Genomic DNA, 22429 nt, shown 5'->3' with positions numbered 1-22429 from the left:
GTTGACATCCAAACTATTAAGTCCACATAGCAATTAAATTAGCTTAGTGAATAGATAATTGTACATCATGAACTAATAAATTCACACTATGACAAATAAATTTTCACTATCAACACAATATAATAGAGCATACGTTTGCTAAGAGCCGAATTAAAGTGATAATAATGAATGGTACTAATAATTATAAAAAAGAGATGAATTACATAAAACATGTCATATGGTAGAAAAATTCTAATGCTGGAATTAGCAAAAAAAAAGAACAAGGAATAAAATAAGAAAGAAAAAGGAAAAGAGAAAAAAATAAAAATAAGAAGGTATAGTCCCGTACAGCATGCAATTGACTAGTAAGAATAAGGAATTATCTTGCTTACGAGCCAACGTGTCAGCGATGACAGCAATATGATGCATGCATGTGTATAGGCCTAATTATTTAATTGATGTTTGTCAATCGTCAAGAAAACAAAAAGAAAAATTGACACACAGTTTTGGCCCAAACTAGTAACACACACGTTGCACCTCAGCAGGCCAGGTAGTATATATTAATCAGCTTATCCGCCTAGTTGGGCCGGGGGCAAGGAAATGTTTGATTATTATTATTATTATTAAATGTTCTATTCATTTTAAAATTTGACGGCCGTGTTTTGGGCTGTTACCTCGAGCAGCCACGATGTATTTGAAAAAATAACCTTAAACAATAAATATAATCTTCCTTTGCTCTAGTGTAAAAACAATTTCTCTTTCCTTTGATGTCACTTACACACTGTACAATAATGGGTAGCTTCAGGTAGAGGCTTACACATTTCCAAGTTTTTCTAGATTATGGAAAAAATTACATCCTTGATCATTCACATGTGAATAACTATAACCGAAAAAGTTACAAGAGCTCTTATACACTAGACTTCAAATGAGGGATTCCAAAAGTACAAGAAAAAAGTTATAAAACAAAGAAAAAACCTAGAAGACTATGCTTCAAACTTCTTATTCATTCTTGCTTCAATCTTGCAATGTATTCATTCTTATCAATCCATCACATGCAAAACGTAAACATTGTAAAGCAGACCATAAAAAAAATCCATCTGTCCTTTACTAAAAACAAAATCCAACCTGCTCTTGGATCCCACCTTACAATATTGTTGAGCAACAAACATTGCCATTGCTGTAGGCAACCGGATCTAGAGTGGGAATATAGGAGGGGCTCATTTTCCTATTATTCCTCCCTTCTCTCTCTTTTTTTTCTTCTTCCTTCTTTTCTTCTTCCTCTTTTTCATTCATGGTTGAAAATTGTTGGGGGCTTTGGGAAGGGCCCCATTGGGGAATGCCCTCCGCACCCATGGATCCGCCCCTGGGCATGTATTAATTTCAACATGATGGGAAGTATGAACTAAGATTAAAATATTATGATGAATATATAGAATTAAAAAAATTAGCTTCAACTAGACCGAATTATTTCATCATCACAAAAGCGTTTGTTTCAGTTTGACGCGAGGGTTGGGACGCGCCGACACAGTGCACTCCTCCATGCTATTATGTACATAATAGGCTTATTTGTTTTGCCCCAACGTCCCACAGTAACACCATTGTATTAGTTGGGTGATGTCCAGGTTAACAATCATCAAAATAATGGAGGAAGCTGACACTACTACAGAATTGGCCATTGCCAACGGGATATCACCGCCGGTTTAACAAGAACCGGCGGTGATGAGGTATCACCGCCGGGTCCCGAGTTGGTGGCCGTAGTGGCCGTTGGAACCGGCGGTGATGCTGATTATCACCGCCGGTTCGTGTTACGAACCGTTGGTGATGTCCTGCGGGCATATCACCGCCGGTTTGTAAGACCAACCGGCGGTGATAAGAATCATCACCAACGGTTCGTATTACAAACCGGCGGTGATAAGCCTGTACAGTACAAAACCCCAACCCCTCCTTCCTCCTACCACCTTTCTTCTCCAACCCGACGGCCACACCTCTCTCCTCCATTGTTGCTGCCGGATTTTGCCGAAATTCTCATGAAACCTCACTATTTTTGATGTATTGGCTCCACCAACTTATTCTAAGGTTAGTAGCCATCAATTCATTGGCTTTGTACCCATTTTCTTGGGATTAATGATGCATTTCGTGATGAATTGATCAAGGAGGGCTTTTTTCTCCATTTTTGGATCATTTCTCATCATTGGGGCTTCTTTTTTTGTTGTTTGAGTGAACCAACTTGTGATAGGTTTGTAGCTAGCAATCCATTTGATTCATAGCCTTTATCTTAGGATTAGTCATTCATTTTGTGATGAATTGATCAAGGAGAGTCTCTTTTTCTTCACTTTAGGATAAATTCTCATGAACACTCATCATGAAGTCATCATGGAGGCTCATTAAATTTTGAGGACTGGACTTCACATATTTGATTCAAGGTAAGAACTAGCTCTTTAAGGTTAGATTGTTGTCATAATTGCGATGATTGGGATGTAAGGGGTCTTTCTTAATTAGTTTATAGGATATTTATTAATTGTGATGATCGAGATGTAAATGCTTTTTTCTTAATTAATTTAGATGGCATTTCTTAGTTTTGATGATAAGGAACTTGACAAAAATTGAAGTAGATATTTTAATTATTGAAGTAAAGCCTCTTTCTTAATTGATTTAGATCCTTAAAGTGTGATATTTGTTACGAAACTTGATAAACTGAAAATCTATGTGTTGAGATGATAATTTTACTAAATTCAGATTCTTGGATGTTTTCTTGTGTGCATAGATGAATCGAGGTTGGATGTATGGTACAAAGGCTGGAAATTTGGATTTTGTCAATGGTGTGGACTCGTTTGTGCAGACTGCCAAGGCACACAAGAATCTACAAGATGATGGCTACGTGTATTGCCCATGCATTGATTGCAAAAATCAGAAGCAGTTTGGCAATGTTGAGCAGATCCGCTTTCATCTGTTATTTAGAGGTTTTATGCCCAACTACCAAGTTTGGAACAAGCACGGTGAGGTTGGTGAGACAATGCACTCCGTCCATGAGGACAGGCATGAAACAGTGGAGGAAACAACTAACCCGGAAATAGTAGAGGAAACCGGACATGAAAGCGTAAATGAAACCATGCAGGAAACATTAGTTGCTGATGATGTTGTGGATGCACTAGACCAGATGATACGTGATGCGGAACCAGACTTTCTTGACAAAAAGAATCTGAAGAAGTTGGAGCAGATGAGGATAGATGCAAGAACACCACTTTACCCAAGTTGCAGCGTGTCTAAACTTGAAGCAAACCTGATGCTATTGGAGATGAAGTCTAGTAATGGTTTGTCAGACAAGGGATTTGATGATTTGTTAAGCTTATTGCAGAAGTTGCTGTCAAGCCCTAACGGGTTGCCTGAAAACACATACCAGGCGAAGCAAATGATTTGCCCAATGGGACTGGAGGTACAAAAGATCCATGCATGCCCTAAGGATTGCATCTTGTATCACGGCAAATATGAAGACTTGGATGCATATCCAGTGTGCTCAGCTTCACGGTACAAATGTCCTGAATCAGCATTGTCAATGAAAGGTGACCGCAACAAACGACCACCTGCCAAGGTCGTCTGGTATTTTCCTATCATTCCTCGTTTGAAACGGTTATTTGCAAACGCGAAGACTGCCAAGCTGATGAGGTGGCATGCCGAAGATCGACTCGTTGATGGGAATCTCAGACACCCTGCAGATGGTTCACAGTGGAGAGCTATCAACTACAAATACAAGAATCGGTTTGCAAAGGAAATAAGAAACATAAGATTCGGTTTGAGTACGGATGGGATGTGTCCTTTTAACATGGTGAGCAGCAAACACAGTACGTGGCCTGTAACTCTTTGCATATACAACCTTCCTCCTTGGTTGTGTATGAAATGGACCTACATCATGATGCCATTACTAATCCAAGGGCCAAAACAACTTGGAAATGATATCGATGTGTATTTGGAACCACTGGTGGATGATCTAATGAAGTTGTGGAACGATGGTGTCAAGGTGTGGGATGAGTACAAGCGAGAACACTCTGAAGGCAATGTTGTTTGTAACAATCACAGACGTTCCCGGCCTTGGTAGCTTAGCAGGCCAAGTAACGAAGGGTTACAAGGGATGTGTGGTTTGTTTGGATGATACCGACGCAAGATGGTTGAAGAATAGCAACAAAATGGTTTACATGGGTCATCGTAGGTTCCTTCCAAAGGCTCACCCATATCGCCGGAACAAGAAATCCTTTGATGGTACAAGGGATGAACGTTTACCTCCCAAGTTTCTAGATGGGAAGGAGATATACAAGAAGGTTAGTAAACTAAGAGTTGTACTAGGAAAGGGCAAAGGAAGTGTACCCGCTCCAGCTGATTCGTTGTGGAAAAAAAATTCCTTGTTCTGGAGACTCCCTTATTGGCAGGACTTGATTGTTCGTCACGCACTTGATGGCATGCATCTAACTAAAAATGTTACCGAGAGCACGCTCGGAACATTAATGGCCATGAAAGGTAAAGGAAAAGACTCACTTGAAACTCGACAGGACCTGCAAGATATGAATGTCAGAAGTGAGCTGCATCCAATTACTCAACATGATGGGAAGACGAAGCTTCCGGTTGCATCTTGGACCTTGGATAAAATTGAGAAAAAGAAAATTTGTAGCTTCTTCCACGAACTCAAAGTGCCAACGGGCTACTCATCAAACATCAGAAGGCTTGCGAACATGAAGGAGTTAAAGTTCAACATGAGCTGCATGAAGGCCCATGACTGCCACGTCATTATGACACAGTTGCTCCCAGTTGCTCTGAGGGGCGTGCTTCCCGTGAAGGTCAGAGATCCGATCATAAAGTTGTGCTCATTCTTCAACGCAATCTCACACAAGGTCATAGACCCAAACACACTTGACAAGCTGCAAGCAGACCTGATTCACACAATTAATCGGCTCGAGATGCATTTTCCACCAACTTTCTTTGATATATCGGTGCATCTTATCACTCACCTTGTTGCCCAGATAAAAGCTCTTGGTCCAATCTTCTTGCATCAGATGTTTCCTTTCGAGAGGTTGATGAGTGTTCTAAGAAAATATGTTCGGAATAGATATCGTCCAGAAGGGTGCATGGTTAATGGATGGTCTACAGAGGAGGCAGTTGAGTTCTGCACATACTACCTGGATCTTAATAGAATGGGAGTTCCAGTATCTCGTCATGAGGGAAGGCTGGGGGGCAGAGGTATGATTGGTGAGCAATCAGTTCGTATCGATGACCTGGCTAGTTTTAATCAGGCACATTTCACCGTTCTGCAGCAGGCATCTGTAGTCTCACCTTATATTGAAATGCACAAGAGAGAACTACAAGGTAAATATCGCGGTAGGTCAGAAGCATGGCTCACAAAACAACATAAAGAGGAGTTTGGAAGCTGGTTACGACTTAAATTAGCAGGTGTCGATACCGGCAATGCTCAACTAGATCTTTTGGCCATCGATCCATCTAGTACGGTCCTAAAGTTCCAAGGATATGAGATAAATGCATACACATTTTACACTAGAAAACAAGATGAGAAAAGCACCAACCAAAATAGTGGTGTCCGTATCGATGCTTACAACGACAATCGTCAATTGGAGACATATTATGGGTTCATAGAAGAGATATGGGAGCTAGAGTACGGACCACTAAAAATCCCTCTTTTTCGGTGCCAGTGGATCAAGCTTCCTAAGGGTGTGTTCACGGACAAGTACGGCATGACGGTCGTTGACCTCACCAACATAGGGTATAGGGATGAACCATTCATATGGGCTAAAGATGTAGTCCAAGTCTTCTATGCAAAGGACCTAGCGAATGAGGGCAAACATGTGGTGCTGCAAGGGAAAAGGAAGATCGTCGGTGTTGAAAATATGACCGAGGATGAAGAGAAGGGATTTCAGGACATGCCTCCACTTGGACCCGATATCGACCTACCTGTGTTTGAAGAGGGAGAAGAACTAGCTTATGTGCGACTTGATCATAACGAGGCCCTCATCGTCAATTGAAGCTATCTTTTCACTATTTATGTACTAATTTAACCATGTAATATTTAGAAAGAATTAAAGTATTTTTATTAATTATATGCCTCCACTTCGTATGGTGTAAAACTTATTAATTATATGTCTTGAATGAAGTAGACATATATGCCTCCACTTTGTCTTGAATGAAGTAGACATGCGAAGCTGATTGTAGTGGCCTGCAGAGGCTCAACACCGCCGGGTGAGGGCTGGACCCGACGGTGGAGCCCCTGTTTTCCCTTTTTTTCCCTAGCGCGCGCGCCCCAAACCTCAGTCGCCACTCCACCGCCCCAAATCTCAGACGCGGCGCGCCCAATCCCCAAACCCCGGCGCCGTCCACCGCCCCGACGCCGTCCCCGAGCACCGGCGCCCCGTCCCCGAGCACCGGGCTCCAGACGCGGCGCCGTCCCCGAGCACCGGCGCCCCGTCCCCGAGCACCGGCGCCGCCGTCCCCGAGGCCGTCCACGCCGCGGCCGCGCTCGCCCCCGTCCCTCGGCCCTGCCCCTGCAGGGCCCGACAGCTCCGCCGCGGCCGCTCTCGACGGCGTCGCCACGCGGCCGCACTCCCGTCTCTGGTATGCGTACTTGCCCTCCTCCCCTACTTAAGCTGCAGCTAGTCCCCTGCAGATTAGGATGTAAGGTGTGTGCTTCTGTTTTGTACATTTATATCCATCCATTTCTGTATTTTGTATATGTGAAACACATATGAGTTCTCGAACACCTGATATTCAAACTAAAAGTGGATTTGGAGAGGATGGGTGGTGGAAAACAGGTAGGGAGGACCTACTTATTCGTTAATAAATATATCAGCATTAGCCTCAACATGCTGGTCACCAGTTCAATGAAGTCCCCAAAACATGAGTAAGTAGACATAGGAGAGAATCTGGAAAAGCTAATTATTGCCAATAATTAGGATTCAGGAACATCTTAGTCAATAGCTATGCAGTGGCAGTGGAGGTTAATAGATATGTGCATTTTAAGAGTAGGAACCTAGATGACACGACAGGACAAGTTTAAGAACTGCCCATGCATTTTACTCTTGGGAAAGCTGCACAAACTCTGGCTCTGTGGAGTAAAGATAATTTGTTTGAATGTGCCATGCTGTTTAGTTATCACACACCGACACACGTAGTTACTGGAAGACCAGATGGTTAGACTGCTTCATGGCATTTCACAAGCAAGGTTAGTTGCTGTAACAAACAGACCAGACCAGGCGCTTCCAGCTTTTCTTTTTCCTGGTACATATGATGAAAGATATGTTTGTACATGCATCGAATTTTGATTCTCAAGAAAAAAATGAAAATGAATTGTATGTCCCAGTAATATGTCCCAGTAAATATCCTACTTAAAATACAGATATGGATGATTGCGATGATTGTATGTCCCAGTAATAGCAGCAAGTAGTCCAAGCTGCAGCAATAATGAGTGCATAGAAGTGTATTTTAGTTCCCTTTTTCCATCCTAATTACTCCCATTTCTAGCAAGCAGTAGCATTAGTATACAAGAAGATCAGCCTAGCCTTTTTTTATTTGCTGAATGAAAGAGAAAGATGGATCAGGCCATGCCTTGTTGTGCAGCTCGATCTCCGATCCATCACCTGCACACACATATACATACATGCATGTGTTTCAGAAATAATCATTGGAGGGATGTATCGAATCATTATTGGAGAACTCATTAGCAACCATGCATATAATTAAAAGCCACGAGGAATATTTGCCAAGCTTAGTCAGCAAGTTGGACGATGGAGAACAGCTAATATGTGGAGAGCGACCACACCATGCATCATCAGTAGCAGGCAGCAGATGGCTGGTTGCATTCTTGGATGCATGCATGATAGCTACAATGCACTCACCGTGGGGTATGGCCACTTGGAGTGCTGCTGCCACCATTGCTTGAGGATGCTGGTGGTGTCCCCAGGCAGCTTCCCGGCCCTCCTTTTCCGAAGGATTTCTCAGTTTATTTGCTAATTTTCTGTTCCAAATTGTAAGTTGTTTTGGCAAATTTTGATATAAAAGTTAAACCAGCTTCAAATTCAGGTATAATGGGGCGATTTTCACGATTCAAGTCTCGTCGTGGGAAACAAGCTGAAGCTGAGAATAATGCGGAGAATGATGATGGAGGGGCCCGTAGTAATACTGAGGGTGGAGGGGATGGAAGCCCTTCTGAGTACTTAAACCTCAACCAAAATGATGAGGTAATTCAGTGTCGCATATATGTGTGCTCTTCTAATTGGTCAATTGTAGGAAATAATTGTTCAACATATGTGCAGGCGCCAGCTCAGACTGAGGAAGAGACCACAACATCAGCTGCCGGTAGGGCCAAACGAGGTCGGAACAAGATGCCTAAGGGTCGGTCTCTTATTACCGAGCTCGATGAATTAGGTGAGCCCGTTGCTCCTGTCAAGGTGATGGGGCCATACAAGTCAGCTATTGGGGTGGTGGTGAAGGAAAATGTGCCCATCACGTACAGGTATTGGAATGCGAAGGATAAGACTTGGGTGGTACCGGACTCAATCAAGGAAATATGTTGGGCCAAGTTGAAAGAAAAGTTCATCTTCCCCGAGGATTCAGAGCCATTAGCACGGCGTCGAGCACTGTTTCTCATGGGCAACTCTTTCAGATACTTCAAATTTACCTTGAACAAGCATGTGAAGAATGAAACTGAGCCAGATTGGAAGGATTTTCCGAACCAACGACCTTTTTGGGAATAGTTTGTCTTGTACAAGAGGTCAGAGGAGGCACAAGCTAGCAGCGCCACAAATTCACAGAATTGTAGGAAAAATGATAAGCCCCATAAGACCGGCTCTCGTGGGTATATTAGAAAAATACCCGAGTGGGAGGAGCAAGCAGAGAGGCTGGTCCATAGTGGTGTTACGCTGCAGACAGATGGGTGGGATCCTCGGGCCGTGAGGTATCTTCTAGCGAGGGGTGCGTACTACAATCCTGATGGTTCCCTTGGTTTTCGTGATCGTGATGCTGAGGATCTTGGACACAAGATTCAGGAAGCACACGAGGCTGCTTCCACTGGCGCTTTCGTGCCAAACAGGGAGAACGATGAGCTGACTCGAGCACTTGGATCCAGGGGCGGGCCCCACTGAATTCAATGGTATTCAGTTGAATACCAATTATTTTTGAACAAAAATTTTATACATATAGTGTATTCTAAGTATATGATTCAAAAAAAACAAAAATCATACTACAAACTGAACTACTAAGAGCTCAATCTTTATTTGGGTCAAAAACAACTAAACAGCCCACCCATCGTAGGCCCAATTCCCTCACACGGCCCAAAAATGAGTCAATCCCACCCCTGCCCCGTTGGCCCGTTCCCCTGATCCCCTCCCTGCCCTCCCGTCGCCTGCCGCCCCGTCCTCGCTAGCGCGCCCGCGCCGCCGCCTCGCCTGGCCATCGCCGGTCGCCGCCGCCGGCTACAGGCTGCACCGCTGCAGGCCGTCGCTCGTCAGCCCCGGATCCGTCCGTTCTAGTCGTCTTGGGGTGGGGCGGCCCTGACTCCTGCCTGCAGTGCCGGCGCCGCGCGTCCAGGCGCCCCCGCCGCGCCGCGGCTCGGTGCCACGCCAGGTCGCCAGCGGCCAGGGGCAGGGGGCAGGGGGCAGGGGGCAGGGGGCAGGGGCAGGCCGGCCGCAGGGGGCAGGGGCAGGCCTTTATCAATCTTTTTTAAGGCTGTCTATATCAACCAATCGATCCCTGCACTAACAGTAAGTCAGTAACCTACTCGCTCTGCTATGTACACTCTCTTTTAGAATGATGCATTTATCTGGTTCTAATTTGCTCCCCTTCAATGTCTGCTTTCACAGAAAAGGGAAGGGTTCCACTCGCTCACCAACCAAGATCTGACCAACAAAATTACTGAGCGACCTATGCTGATAATTGTGCTGGATCACACTTGAATGGCAGTGTAGATGGGCTAATTCAATCTGATAATAGCAAATCAGCAGTGCTTGGTAGACTACCAGTTTCCACAAGCCCAGGTACTTAAAGCATCCATCACATTTCAGCCACTGAGTGTCTGAAATGACAAAGATGACCAGAGACAGTGTCTGAGCTCGGTTCGCGTAGAAGACGACCAGAGACAGTGAACCAAGGTGAATTAAAATTTATGTATAATTTGTGATTACTTATAGTTATGGATTTGTGAAAAAGTAGCAGTAATGTATACATGTAGTCATAATTTTCTAAATCTTGAATCCTTCTAATTTGTAGGTTTAAACTATGAAAAGGAAGAGGGGTGGTAGTGCCGCCATTGATTTGAAATCTTTCTTGCAAAGAGCTGCGGCAAAGAAAAAACCTCTTGAGTCAGAGGTTGTTGCTCCACCTACTAATGAAAATCAAAGGCAGATAGTGGTATTTCAAGAACAGAGTAGCAGTGGGACAAACACCATACCTCTTGAAGCAGAGAGAGATGAGCAGCAGCAGCAACCACCAGCTAAACCCTCAATAATTGAAGATGATGAATCCATGCCTATAGATGAATCTGACTCCGGCGATGAAGATGATAGTAATTATAATATAGAGCATGATCCGGGATTGAGGCCTCCTATCTCAAGCTATCCCGTCAATGACAAAGATTCAGTTAGAAGATCATACATTGCATTGGGACCATGTCAACCAAGAATGAAGAGAGAATTATTTCCCCAACATGAATGTGGAGGTATGCGCCGATTCCAACCTAAATGGTTTGATGAATTCAAGTGGCTAGAGTATAGTATGCATACAGGTGCTGCATATTGCTTTGTTTGCTACTTGTTCAAGGATAATAGCAAATATCCTGGTGGAGATGCTTTTGTTAATGAAGGTTTTCGAAATTGGAATATGAAATGCAGAATTCGTAGGCATGTTGGTGCTATCAATAGTGCTCACAATGAAGCTGAGGAGAAATATAATTTGTTCATGAAACCTAGGACTTCAATTCGTGAGTCTATAGGCTCAAACAGTGCAGATTTCAAGGCTAAGTATCTAGCTCGTTTGACATGGTCACTAAAGTGCATAAGGTATCTTTTGCGTCAAGGGTTAGCTTTTCGTGGTCATAATGAGGGAAAGGATTCAAACAATCAAGGGAATTTCAGGGAACTTTTGGCTTGGCTGGCAGGGAATTTTGAAGAAGTTAATATGGTGGTTCTTAAAAATGCTCCACACAGTTGCCAGATGATTGACCACAAGATTCAGAAACAACTTATTGCTGCTTGTGCTCATGAAACAACCAAATTTATTATAGAGGAACTTGGTGATGAATGCTTTGCCATTCTTGCTGATGAGTCTAGTGATGCCTACCAACAGGAACAATTGGCCCTTTGCTTGCGTTATGTCAATAAAAATGGAGAACCTGTTGAGCGGTTTCTTGGTCTTGTGCATGTTGAAGATACTACTTCATTGACTCTTAAACAAGCAATTCAGTCCTTACTAATCAAATATCAGTTGCCTTTATCCAAGATACGTGGTCAAGGGTATGATGGAGCTAGTAATATGAAAGGTCATGTCAATGGTTTGAAGAAATTAATTATGGAAGAGTCCCCTTCTGCATATTATGTTCATTGCTTCGCCCATCAACTTCAGCTAACCCTTGTAGATGTATGGCAGCATTCAATCCAGCTATTTCTTTTTCTGTCTTTGATAATGAGAAGTTGATTAAGCTTGCTGGGTTCTATCCTCATGACTTTGATTTTCAAGAGAGGAACCAACTTCATTTTCAACTACGCAACTATATTAATGATGTGAGGAATGATGAGAACTTCAAAAATTTGAGAAGTCTAGCAGACTTGTCTATGATGCTAGTTAAAAGAAATATGGTTTCTCGGTATGACATTGTGTACAAACTTCTCAAATTGGTTCTAGTTCTTCCTGTTGCAACTGCTAGTGTTGAGAGGATTTTTTCTGCAATGAACACTATCAAAAACAAGTTAAGAAGCAAGATGGGACAGGATTTTCTGAATAATTGTTTGACCACATTCATTGAAAGGGAATTCTTCTTGCAAGCGAATGATGAGGACATTATCAATTATTTTCAAGCTATGAAGGACCGAAAAGTTATCTTGTAATTTGTAAGCATCCTTATCAATACCATTTATTGTTTTAGTACCTCTATTTTCTATATGTTGAACAATTTCAGAATTCAGATTATGAACAATTTATGTTGTTAGTATTAAATCATGTGCTACTAATATGTATGTTGGGCTGTTAAATTTTTTTTCCACTGCTTACAATTTTGAATACCAAGGTCCCAAATCCTGGGCCCGCCCCTGCTTGGATCCAAAGAGCACCCAGGGCGCACACGTGGGACCGGCAATGTTCCATGGAGGTGTGCCTTCCCCGAACATTTGGGCACATACAGGAGCCGTGGGAGGAGGAATGCTCAACAACAGGCCGAGTGGCAAAGTCTTTTACAAGCTGTCCGTGAAGAAGTAAATGCAACGAATGAGAAGTTTCGGGCTGAGCTTGTGGAATCACTTTCCCGTGGTGCTCCCTTGGCACCGGCAGAAGCAATGAGAGATGTTGCGCCAGATCTTACAAGTCCACAAGGGTTGGTTCGGAGTAGCTGTGGAAGCACTGCGTTGCCTGAGGAGGATGTTGGAGTCACCTTCCCTGTGGATAAGATCACACAACCAACAACCTGCAAGCTATACATCCATCAGAAGTTCTTTGATATGAAGGTGGCTGTAGGTCAGGCTTGGCCAACCGGCGAAGGGGTTATGCTGCATAATCGCCCTTTACCTGAAGGTTATGCAAAGGTTACCGTTGATTCTCTTGTTAAGAGGAAATACAAAAATGTGGAGTTGGATATCCCCGGTGATGACAGTAGGTTGCTAGGGGATAACATCGGAGGATTTGTGGCGTGGCGGAAACGCTACATAATATTTGAATCAGAATCTGAGTCATCCGATGATGATCCTCGAGAGTCACCGGAGAGGGACCTACCTCCTTCACCAAAGTCCAACAGAGAATCAAGCCCGCCGTCACCTCAAAGAGAGCTAACTCCTCCTAGCCCTCCTAAAAAAAGGCGAACATCATCGAGAACACAGAAAATATCATCTCAGAAGCAATATTAAGAACCGGCAGAAAAGCCAGAGGGACCATGTGAAGGGACGGGCAAGAAACAGGTGAGTGGAAGCATAACATCGCTACTCAAAGAAAAAGGAAAGAAAGTAGAGGAGGACTTCATAGTCCCCAAAGGTGCAATGGACCATTTCTTAAACTTAATGAAAATGCCACAAACTGGAAATAATCAACCTCCGCTTTCAGACTATGAGCGAACTATGAATATAGAGAGGTGGCGTGAAGGAACCCGAGCTGCACACAAGTTAAATGTAGCTGAACGGGCCGCATTTTGTGAACAAAACAACATGACAGAGTTAGAACTTCTTCAAATTGAGTATGGAGAAGATTGGTGGAAACAACCATTGCCACTACCACCGATTATCTGGAAATTTGAATTGGGGAAAGATCTGGTGGCCCCAGAACAAATCCCGAATCTACCCACAAGAATGCGACAGTTGCATTCTTGGTACAAGATGCAAAAAAGTAAGCTATTTGGGGCAAGTTATCTTGATGAAGATCTTCATAAGGGGGAAGGCAGAGTGTGGGTTGATTTCGAGCACTTGTATCATTTCTACCAACAGGGTGCTCTCGACGTCTCAATTATGACCTTGTGGACTGTGTAAGTATCCTCACTACTGATCATCTGTCATCATTTATCACTCATTAGCATGTTTAACTTTTCATTATTTTTTTCTAGAATGGAGTCACACAAATGTAGACGATGTGGGATTAACAATATAGGCTTCTTGGACCCTAGCACCGTACATGAGAACACAGTCAATTTACCAAGTACCGTTGACTACTTGTACAAAGCTTTCCTCTCCATGCAGGATAAAAGATCCATACTTCTTTCATACAATTGCTTGTAAGTTTGTTTTTTAATTCCATATCAAAGTTATTCTCACCACGGTTATTATTAATTTGCTTTGTTGTGTCTTATATACAGTTATCATCATGTCCTACTCGATATCAACCTTAACAATAGTCGAATCGAGGTTTATGACTCACGAAAGAGGCCATTATCACTAATCCAGCCCGTCATTGATGTCGTCAACAAGTAAGTAAAGCAAGTGAATTTATACGATATTTCAATGTCGTGTGTCTTATTCATGCAATTTCTATTTCATAATTTCGCTCATATATAGGGCCTTCGCTAAGTACCGTAAGAAAAGCAAAATCCATAGACCTTTTTGGGGAGACTTCACTGTAGAAGAGGCTAAATACATCCTCAAGCAGCCTCCGGGCAACAATCACTGTGGGTTCTATGTAATGCATTACATGCACTGCTACACCGGCGATTGCAGAAGCGCCGAAATGGTTTGTATGAAATGGTTAATTGATATATGTTCTTGTGTCTTGAATTTTCTAACTTGTCTAATATCTTGTTGTTGTGTCATTTTTTTTCCAGAACACTGAGTTGGATTCACGTGAATTGCTCATGGGCGAGCTAGTACCACTTCAAGAAGAACTAGCTGGATGGCTTGTGGACTACGTGGTGAAGCCAAGATCTGAGTACAGCATAATCTAGGTGTAATGTCTAGATCGTATCGTTCTTGTCAAGCATTGTAATATATTTGGTGTATGGACTAGATGTTCTTAAACTTGATGCGTGGACTCTATATTTTTTATTATGATGTTTGAACTCTCTCATTTGATTTCAATGTATAATATCTTATGGTTCAATTCTGCTGTAATAATTATGTATTATAAACTCAAGAGGGCCTTGAACTGTTGAAAGCCGCTATAGAAAAGGCTGGATACACTGGAAAGGTACCTCCTCTCTTCACTACTTACCTCATAATTCAACCTTCGTGTATTGTTGATTCAACCTATCCATGGCAGGTGGTTATTGGAATGGATGTTGCTGCTTCTGAATTCTTCAGTGAGAAGGATAAGACTTATGATCTTAATTTCAAAGAGGAAGTAAGAATTGCAACTTCTTATTAAGCCTTTTATTTACTTATAGCTGTTCTTTATGCTGTTACTTCTTGCCATTTGAGCTGATAGATCTGTGTCATTGATTTACTTCATATTTACCAATGTTCATTTCTTTATTCTAGCGGATTACCCCTTTTGAGTTAAATTCCATGTTCCATCCACTTCTAAAGGCATTAGCTGAATATGGAAAAGATGTCTTGGGCATTAGTTGGGATGGAGGAGTATTTCATTGCAAGTTAACTTTTGAGTGCAAAAGAATTAGCTTACGATGTTGTTGCCTTTCATGCCTATGATATATGAGCTCAGGCATATGTAAAAAGTAATTCTGTACATGTTTAATGCATGCCATATTATATAACACCTGGTTTGCTGATTCTAAAAAATGGTTGGTTCCATCCTAATTTTCACTATCTGACTCTGCTGATAGATTCTATATAAAGGCCTCGGTTCAGATCATTATCAAGCTTGTCTCTTCTTTTATGTTGAGACTTTAGAGGGCTTAGTGATTCACAAATTAAGATGACTAGCTTGACTGTTTTCAGGTCTTGAAAGCCAATTATTTCCAAGAAAAAGAAGAGCTGACAGATGCGGTATGGAAGAACTTTTTCAAAGGCAAGCTTGCCTTCATGCATTGAAGCAAACAGGATAAAGCTATGGCCGTCCTCACAGCCGCAGCTGGAGGAACCCTCCTTATTTGGGAGGGGATCTATACAAATTGGTCGAGATGGAGCTGACTCTGATGTATGACTTCCTCTACACCAAGGCGGCGGTAATCCACACATGGTATGGCTTCTGCATCCATTTCATTTCGCTGCTTGGCACAGCCACCACGTTTATGTTGTTTCAGCTCAGTATAAACAGTAGAGGAAATGGGTACAGCATAGTGGATGTGATTATCAGTTATGTTTTATTGGTTGGGGCTTTGGTCCTGGAAATCATATCTGTGTGCAGGGCTCTACTATCCACCTGGACATGTTCTTTATTGCACCGCAGGGGCAGGGGATGGGAGTGGCCTCTCCATGTTATCACTTCCCTTGGTCAGCGTGTCCACCCGGCAAGTAGGAGACTCTGGTCAGGCTCCATTGGTCAGTACAATTTGTTCCACTTGTGCACCCGCAACACGAATGAAATAGGGAGCAGACTAGCAATGAAATTAGGGCTCCAGGACTGGTGGAACAAGATGCACTTCTCGAGCACTTTCTCACACAGTGAAATTTTGTCAATATGAGATATCAAGAAATTGGTTTTGCAAGCATTGCAAGACAAGGAGCGAGCACTGCAATACAAAAGTACTGATTCGAACTCACGGGGCAGAAGCTTGCAGAGATGGCGTGGAGTTTCTCCCAATTTGCACTGGTATGGGCTGAGTGTGGGGCCTCAAGTTCATTCATATTTTGTTTGAAATCTATTTCTCCATTCTTGGAAAAAATGACCCAAGCTCTGCCTCACTGTTTGCAATTTCAATTTGCAGGTATACCTTCCATGCCAATTCAACTGAAACGCATTTTGTTGGTAAATATGTTCGATAATATAAAAGACCTTAAACAAGTTTCTATTTTCATACTTGCTGGCTTTACTAGCAGAACCAGCACATGCCTATATTCAGAGTTGCACCTAAAAGCTGTTCTATTTGAATTTCGTAATGTTCAGTTGAACTTTGTTTCCTGATTGTTTGACTACTATCCAATGAAATTGAAACATGATCTTATGTTTTATTTTTTTAGACCTTAGTCTAAAAAAGTCAGAAACAAAGTTAAACTCAACATGCACTAATGCACTATGATAGCACACACATGGTTGAATTCTGCTGCTATAATTATATATTATATATGTTATACAAATGATGCAATATTATTATATGAAAATATTTTTTTGATGGGAAAAAAGTCTTCACCGCCGGTTCGTGTATTAAACCGGCGGTGTTGATGTATCCATCACCAACGGTTCCAGATAAGAACCGGCGGTGATGTGTGCACATCACCAACGGTTCTGGAACCGGCGGTGATGGCCCCACTATCACCAACGACATAAATCCAACGCCTCCCGAACCGTTGGTGATACTCCTTACGAACCGGCGGTGATGAGGGGTGCTGGAGTAGTGTGAACGAGGCATGCCACACTTCGCTGTAGTTTCACCTGTTCTTTGTGTATTTATATCAACCACCTCATCTAGGATTTGCCCTGCAGTCATGCATGTCTTATTGTTCCTTCATACTAGTCTCCTGGTTTCCATCTTGACCGGATCAGCTTCTGTAGGAATCAGGACATTTATTTGTGGTGGCAACTTCGTGTTTTGCAGAATGGCCGTTCCTCGCGTGACTTGTTTGCTCATAGGTAAGTTCATGCCATCTTTGGCTCGATCTGTCAGTGGTTCGATAACGTTTGATCATACAGTCCTCTCATATGAAACTTATGTGGTCTGTCGAGATGCATGATGTTGCTGTGCTTTTGCCAACAATTTCTTAATTTGCAGAATAGAAATGGTGTCCAAACCATTGTTAATAATTTGTTCGTACATGCTATAGTTTGGAGCTCAGGGCCGTTGACCATGGATCTCCAACTAAATTAACTTAGAAATACTGCTCGCAGTTTGGAGTGTCATTGTTACATGCCCCTGCTTTTGGAGTGTTTGAAATTCACATAGCTCTTCCTGATAACCTGGAAGAATTGGGTAGAACTATGTCCACTTTAAGTTTTTTCAGCATTTATTTTTTTCTATAATTTGTTTCATCAGAAATAATTATGCTTATATATGTTCTGATTGTAATTTGGTATTGGAGAGTGGCACACAGTAAAGATACTACATGGCAAGATTTAGAAATTCAAGATCCAACATTGTTTTTCTACAGATTTGGAAACTTACTTGGATGCACAAGTGTTAACATGCATGAACTAGCTAGCTCTTTCACTGTACTATGCTTCGAGAGCATCATATGGTATTGCCTGCAAAGAGGAGAAGCATCAAGCCAACAGTGGCCATGGTATTAATGCCAAGGGTGCGAGCATTGATCGTCCACTATCGACATTGCGCCACGGCAACTGTTCCCACCAAAATTCATCGGACGGCGGGAGATACAGCCATAGCAACACGATGGCTAGAGGTCGGCTATGGGCAAGGCAATGCCCCATGGAGTCGAGGCAGGGCCGCCGGTGACAGGCAGCTCAGCATCGTGGGCGCCGTTTTTCTCGCGTAGTGCCCTTGCCGCAAATATCTCCCCTTCCTCCTCAAAGCCAGTGATGTAGAAGGGATCTGGACACAGTAGGGTTGTTTGTTTTGCTCCAACATCCCACAGTAACCCCATATTAGTTGAGTGGTGCACAGGTTAACAACCATCAGAATAATGGAGGAAGCTAAATGATGGCTTGAAAAATACATGCCATATCATGTCGCTGTAGTTTCACTAGTTCTTTGTGTATTTATATCAGCCATCTCATGGAGGGTTTGCCCTCCAGTCATGCATATCTTACTGTCCCTTCATATTTGTCTCCTGGTTTCCATCTTGATCAGAATAATGGCGTATTGCAGAATAGCCGTTCCTCGCGTGACTTAGTTGGCTCATAGGTGTTTGTTCATGCCATCTTTGGATCAGTCAGTGGTTGGTTTCTTGATAGTCCTCTCATATGAAACTTGTGTGCTCTGTCCAGATTCATACTGTTACTGTGTGCTTTTGCCAGCGGTTTCTTAATTTGCAGAATGGTAATGGTTTCCAAACCACTGTTAATGTTTTGTTCCAACATGCTATAATTTGGAGCTCAGGGCTGTTGACCTTGGATCTCCAACTAAATTGACTGCTTGTAAATATTGCTCGCAGTTTGGAGTGTCGTTGTCAGATGACCTTGCTTGGAGTATTTGAAATACACAGGAAGGATTATGAAGATTATTTTTGAGCTGTGGTCTTGTAAATATTGTGGAACTCTTATCCGTAAAGACTGCAATCTGCCAACTTTTATCTCCAAAACATAGGCGTGATCCATGAGAATGGCAATGGACAAATCGTCATGTAATGGACCATTATCCCAGTATGCGTTGCAATCTCTCATATAGATATTTGGCTTAGAAAAAGACATGCATGCTGATGAAGCAAAACAATGAGCAGAAACTTTACATGGTCACCACACATTAGTGATATATGAATATTTTCCGTGAGGCTGTTTCGGAACATTTTGTTTTTCCGACAAGCGTTTCTGAACATTTTCCGTGCTGCTTTTCTCCTCCATTTCTAAATGGATTTTTACAGCAATTAACCTTCATCCACTGTAATGCGCCATGGGTGGTGATGCTGGGTCAACGATCAAGAATTGTTTAAAGGGGATTGATCAGGAGAAAAGGGAATTCCTTTGACGTTTGCACGTTGGAGCGAACAACCGTATAAAACGTGGTGCCGTCGCAGCAGGCCATGGGATTGATCTGTGTGCCGTCGCACAGAAATCGATCAAGATATACTAGCTTTCTCACCCTCATAATTATTAATCGCAATCCAAATTAAAAGGTTAATTAAATTTTATAGGAATGTACACGTAAATAATCGGATCGCGATCAACCAGCAGGTCCTGTGCAAATGTTCATGCGGCAGCCGGCATGGAAGCCGGCGACATTGCGCTGCCGTCGGATGTGGGAAATCGTGTGCGTGTGTGAGAAATCCACACACCAAGCCATCGGCAGCAGGAAGGAGCTTGGAACCGTGTGCGTATGTGGGAAATCCATGGGTGGAAAGCTGGCTGTCTGCTGCAAGTTTCATCAACGCCCACCAAGTGTTCGTAGCAATACCGCACAAGGTCTTTCTCTACCAAAGTAATAAACACTTTTGTAATGTTTAATCTTGTTTAGTGGTTAGTCTAGCTTATCTTTGTGCCCTGTTAATAGTTCATTTTCTTGATCTAGTTAATTTTGCTTTTAGCACTTTGTGTTAATTAGATCTTATTAGGCCTAAGTAAAAAGGAAAACCAAAATAAAAATTTGGTTAACTTGGGTGAGTGCTAATTAGATGTATTTCCGCTTTTTCTAGCTACTTGTTTTACCTGTGCGCTAACCCTTTTATTCAAGCTCTTAAGGTGCTTTCTCTCCGGTGGTTTATCTCATACATACTTTCGTATGTGTGAGCGTGTGTTAGTGCCTTTCTCTGTCGTGCTCCCACGTGTTTGTTTCAACTCCTCTGTGGCGGTATTCCTAGTGCCGATAGCCGTCCTGAGCTATGTGGTATTGATACTCACCGTTTGAGGTGCGTCGGATGCAATTGGGACTTTTTCTCTCCGGTTTTTTGAAGTTGGAATTGAGACTCTCATTCACCCTCTCTAATCGCCCGTTTCGGTCCCACAATTAGTATCAGATCTCTAGTTAGGAGCACTCCACCATAACCGGCCTCTATGATCCATTATGGTGACCTTTGAGCGTACCTTTTCGACCTCCCCTCCCTAGTTTGATGGGATTGGTTACAGATATTGGAAAACATGCATGAAAGCCCATCTCAATAGTAGAGAACCAGGGATTTGGGAGATCACTTAGAATGCTGCTTACGTGATTCCTGTTGTTCGCTTGAGTCAAGATGATAAGGTAAGTACTTTGCTAACAACAAGGCTGTCGACATTTTGCTTCCAAGTTTGTGTCGCTCTGAATTTAATCGTGTTGAGGATCTTGATCTTGCTCACAGAATTTGGTCCACACTTCGGAGTTTCCATAAGGGAACTAATATGGTAAAGGCTTATCTTTTTGAGACTTATCGCCGTTTGTATGAAAATTTCTCACATTTGCGCGGCGAGTCCACTGATTGGGAGCAGTTCAAACAATACAAGTTGTACGAGGAAGCATGGGAGAAATAAAAAAACAAGATCAATGAGGTCAACAAGAAATACAACCACCACCTTAGGGTGGGTATAGGAAGACGGTTAGGAAATGACAGAAGATGGAGTAGGAACTCATGGATGGAGGCATACGGCCGGTGACTTGGGACTGACCCGAAAGATTGAAGTCGTGGTTATCTGCTAATGGTGTGACACTGAACGAAGAGGATGGATCTTTGGTCGTGCCTTAGCATATGGAAGAAGCAGCCTACGATTTGGTCACAACAATAGAAGAGGCCAAAGAAGGATCATCTAGCCTCAAAGAGAGAATGATGAGCTAACCATGGAGTTAAAGAATCCTGAACACCTCTATGAGCCCGTGGCATCGGCGTGGTCCCATGGAAAGTTGCTTTGGGCCGAAGATAGCTCGTACAAGACTCTTCGAAAGAGCAAGGTGGAACATGATGACAAAAGCCGTGCCTTACAAGAAGAGATGAGTAGAACGGTGGTGCAGCTGCGATCTCAGATGGACGCAAGGGTTAATGAGGCAGTGCAGCTTGCTCTCAGCCAGCAGAAGGCCACTGCTGGGTCGCAACCGGATGTTGTGATAAGCCTTGCCTCTCAGCAACGTAGCAGTTGTGGATCCACGGCGGCGCACAACATAGCAGCTGAGAACCCCGGGATTGAGGCAGTGGAGGACAACTAAAGGTACCAAATGGATGATATCACTGTAAGATACAATGGAACGGCTTGACCCTCAAGGGGCGCCGGGTACTTCATTATATAGTGACAGGCATGAGTACAAGACCGTATCAGGTACGGTACGAAACATAGGAGTCCAGTTAGGATACTAGAGTCCTACTCCTATACATTACGTATTTCTACATCCCCCCTCAATCTCAACGTACTAGCTAACTTAGCCACTAGTAACATTGAGATTGATACAGAACTCATGTAACCGGCGCTCTGTCTGAGGCTTAGTAAAGCCATCAGCAACTTGATCTTGAGAGGAGATAATACGAATATCCAGCTTCTTTTGAGCAACTCTTTCTCGAACAAAATGATAATCCACCTCAATATGCTTGGTTCTTGCATGAAAGACCGGATTAGCCGACAAATATGTGGCACCAATATTATCACACCACAAGATGGGAACTTTGGATTGATACACTCCAAGTTCATCAAGGAGAGACTGAACCCAAATGACCTCTGCAGTAGCATTAGCCAGAGCTTTATATTCAGCCTCAGTGCTAGAACGAGAAACAGTTGCTTGTTTCTTAGCATGCCATGAAATAAGATTTTCTCCAAGAAAAACAGCAAACCCTCCTGTGGATTTGCGATCATCGGAACAGCCCGCCCAATCAGCATCAGAAAAAGCAGTAACCAATAATGAAGTGGACCGAACAAACTTAAGCCCAAAATCAAGAGACCCACTAATATACCGAAGGATCCTCTTAACAGCAGTCATGTGAGTAGTAGTTGGACAGTGTAAGTATTGACACACTTTATTAACAGTAAAAGCAATGTCCGGACGTGTAAGTGTCAAGTATTGAAGACCACCAACAATGCTACGATATCTAGTAGCAGCAACTGAATCAAGGGGATCACCAACATGACGAGTCAATTTCTCTGTTGTAGCCATTGGTGT

General features: G+C 42.9%; 2 protein-coding genes and 3 long non-coding RNA genes across 5 annotated transcripts; all 5 read left to right on the top strand.

Moving 5' to 3' along the window:
* The first annotated feature begins 2044 nt into the window (after window positions 1-2044).
* On the top strand, window positions 2045-2993 carry LOC120653953. Its single transcript, XR_005666908.1, has 2 exons — window positions 2045-2402; window positions 2744-2993. It is a non-coding gene; the product is annotated as an uncharacterized LOC120653953 (long non-coding RNA).
* Window positions 2994-8035: 5042 nt separating this feature from the next.
* Window positions 8036-9075, top strand: LOC120653952. Its single transcript, XM_039931605.1, has 2 exons — window positions 8036-8210; window positions 8286-9075. The coding sequence occupies exons 1-2, from the start codon at window positions 8058-8060 to the stop codon at window positions 8724-8726; spliced, it is 594 nt and encodes a 197-aa protein (XP_039787539.1). The 5' UTR covers window positions 8036-8057; the 3' UTR covers window positions 8727-9075.
* Window positions 9076-11150: 2075 nt separating this feature from the next.
* Window positions 11151-14759, top strand: LOC120655132. The gene is made up of 5 exons (XM_039932847.1): window positions 11151-13684; window positions 13763-13930; window positions 14012-14122; window positions 14211-14382; window positions 14474-14759. Exons 1-5 carry the CDS (start codon window positions 13206-13208, stop codon window positions 14591-14593), a joined length of 1050 nt encoding a protein of 349 aa, XP_039788781.1. The 5' UTR covers window positions 11151-13205; the 3' UTR covers window positions 14594-14759.
* Window positions 14760-14801: 42 nt separating this feature from the next.
* LOC120655130 lies at window positions 14802-14981 on the top strand. The gene is made up of 2 exons (XR_005667336.1): window positions 14802-14835; window positions 14908-14981. It is a non-coding gene; the product is annotated as an uncharacterized LOC120655130 (long non-coding RNA).
* Window positions 14982-15557: 576 nt separating this feature from the next.
* LOC120655129 lies at window positions 15558-16667 on the top strand. The gene is made up of 2 exons (XR_005667335.1): window positions 15558-16359; window positions 16475-16667. It is a non-coding gene; the product is annotated as an uncharacterized LOC120655129 (long non-coding RNA).
* The last annotated feature ends 5762 nt before the right edge of the window (window positions 16668-22429 follow it).

Source organism: Panicum virgatum, chromosome 1N, assembly GCF_016808335.1.
Source record: "Panicum virgatum strain AP13 chromosome 1N, P.virgatum_v5, whole genome shotgun sequence".
NCBI classification, from domain to species: Eukaryota; Viridiplantae; Streptophyta; class Magnoliopsida; order Poales; family Poaceae; genus Panicum; species Panicum virgatum.
Note: the sequence above shows the minus strand (reverse complement) of the source record. Positions and strands in the feature narration are given on the sequence as shown.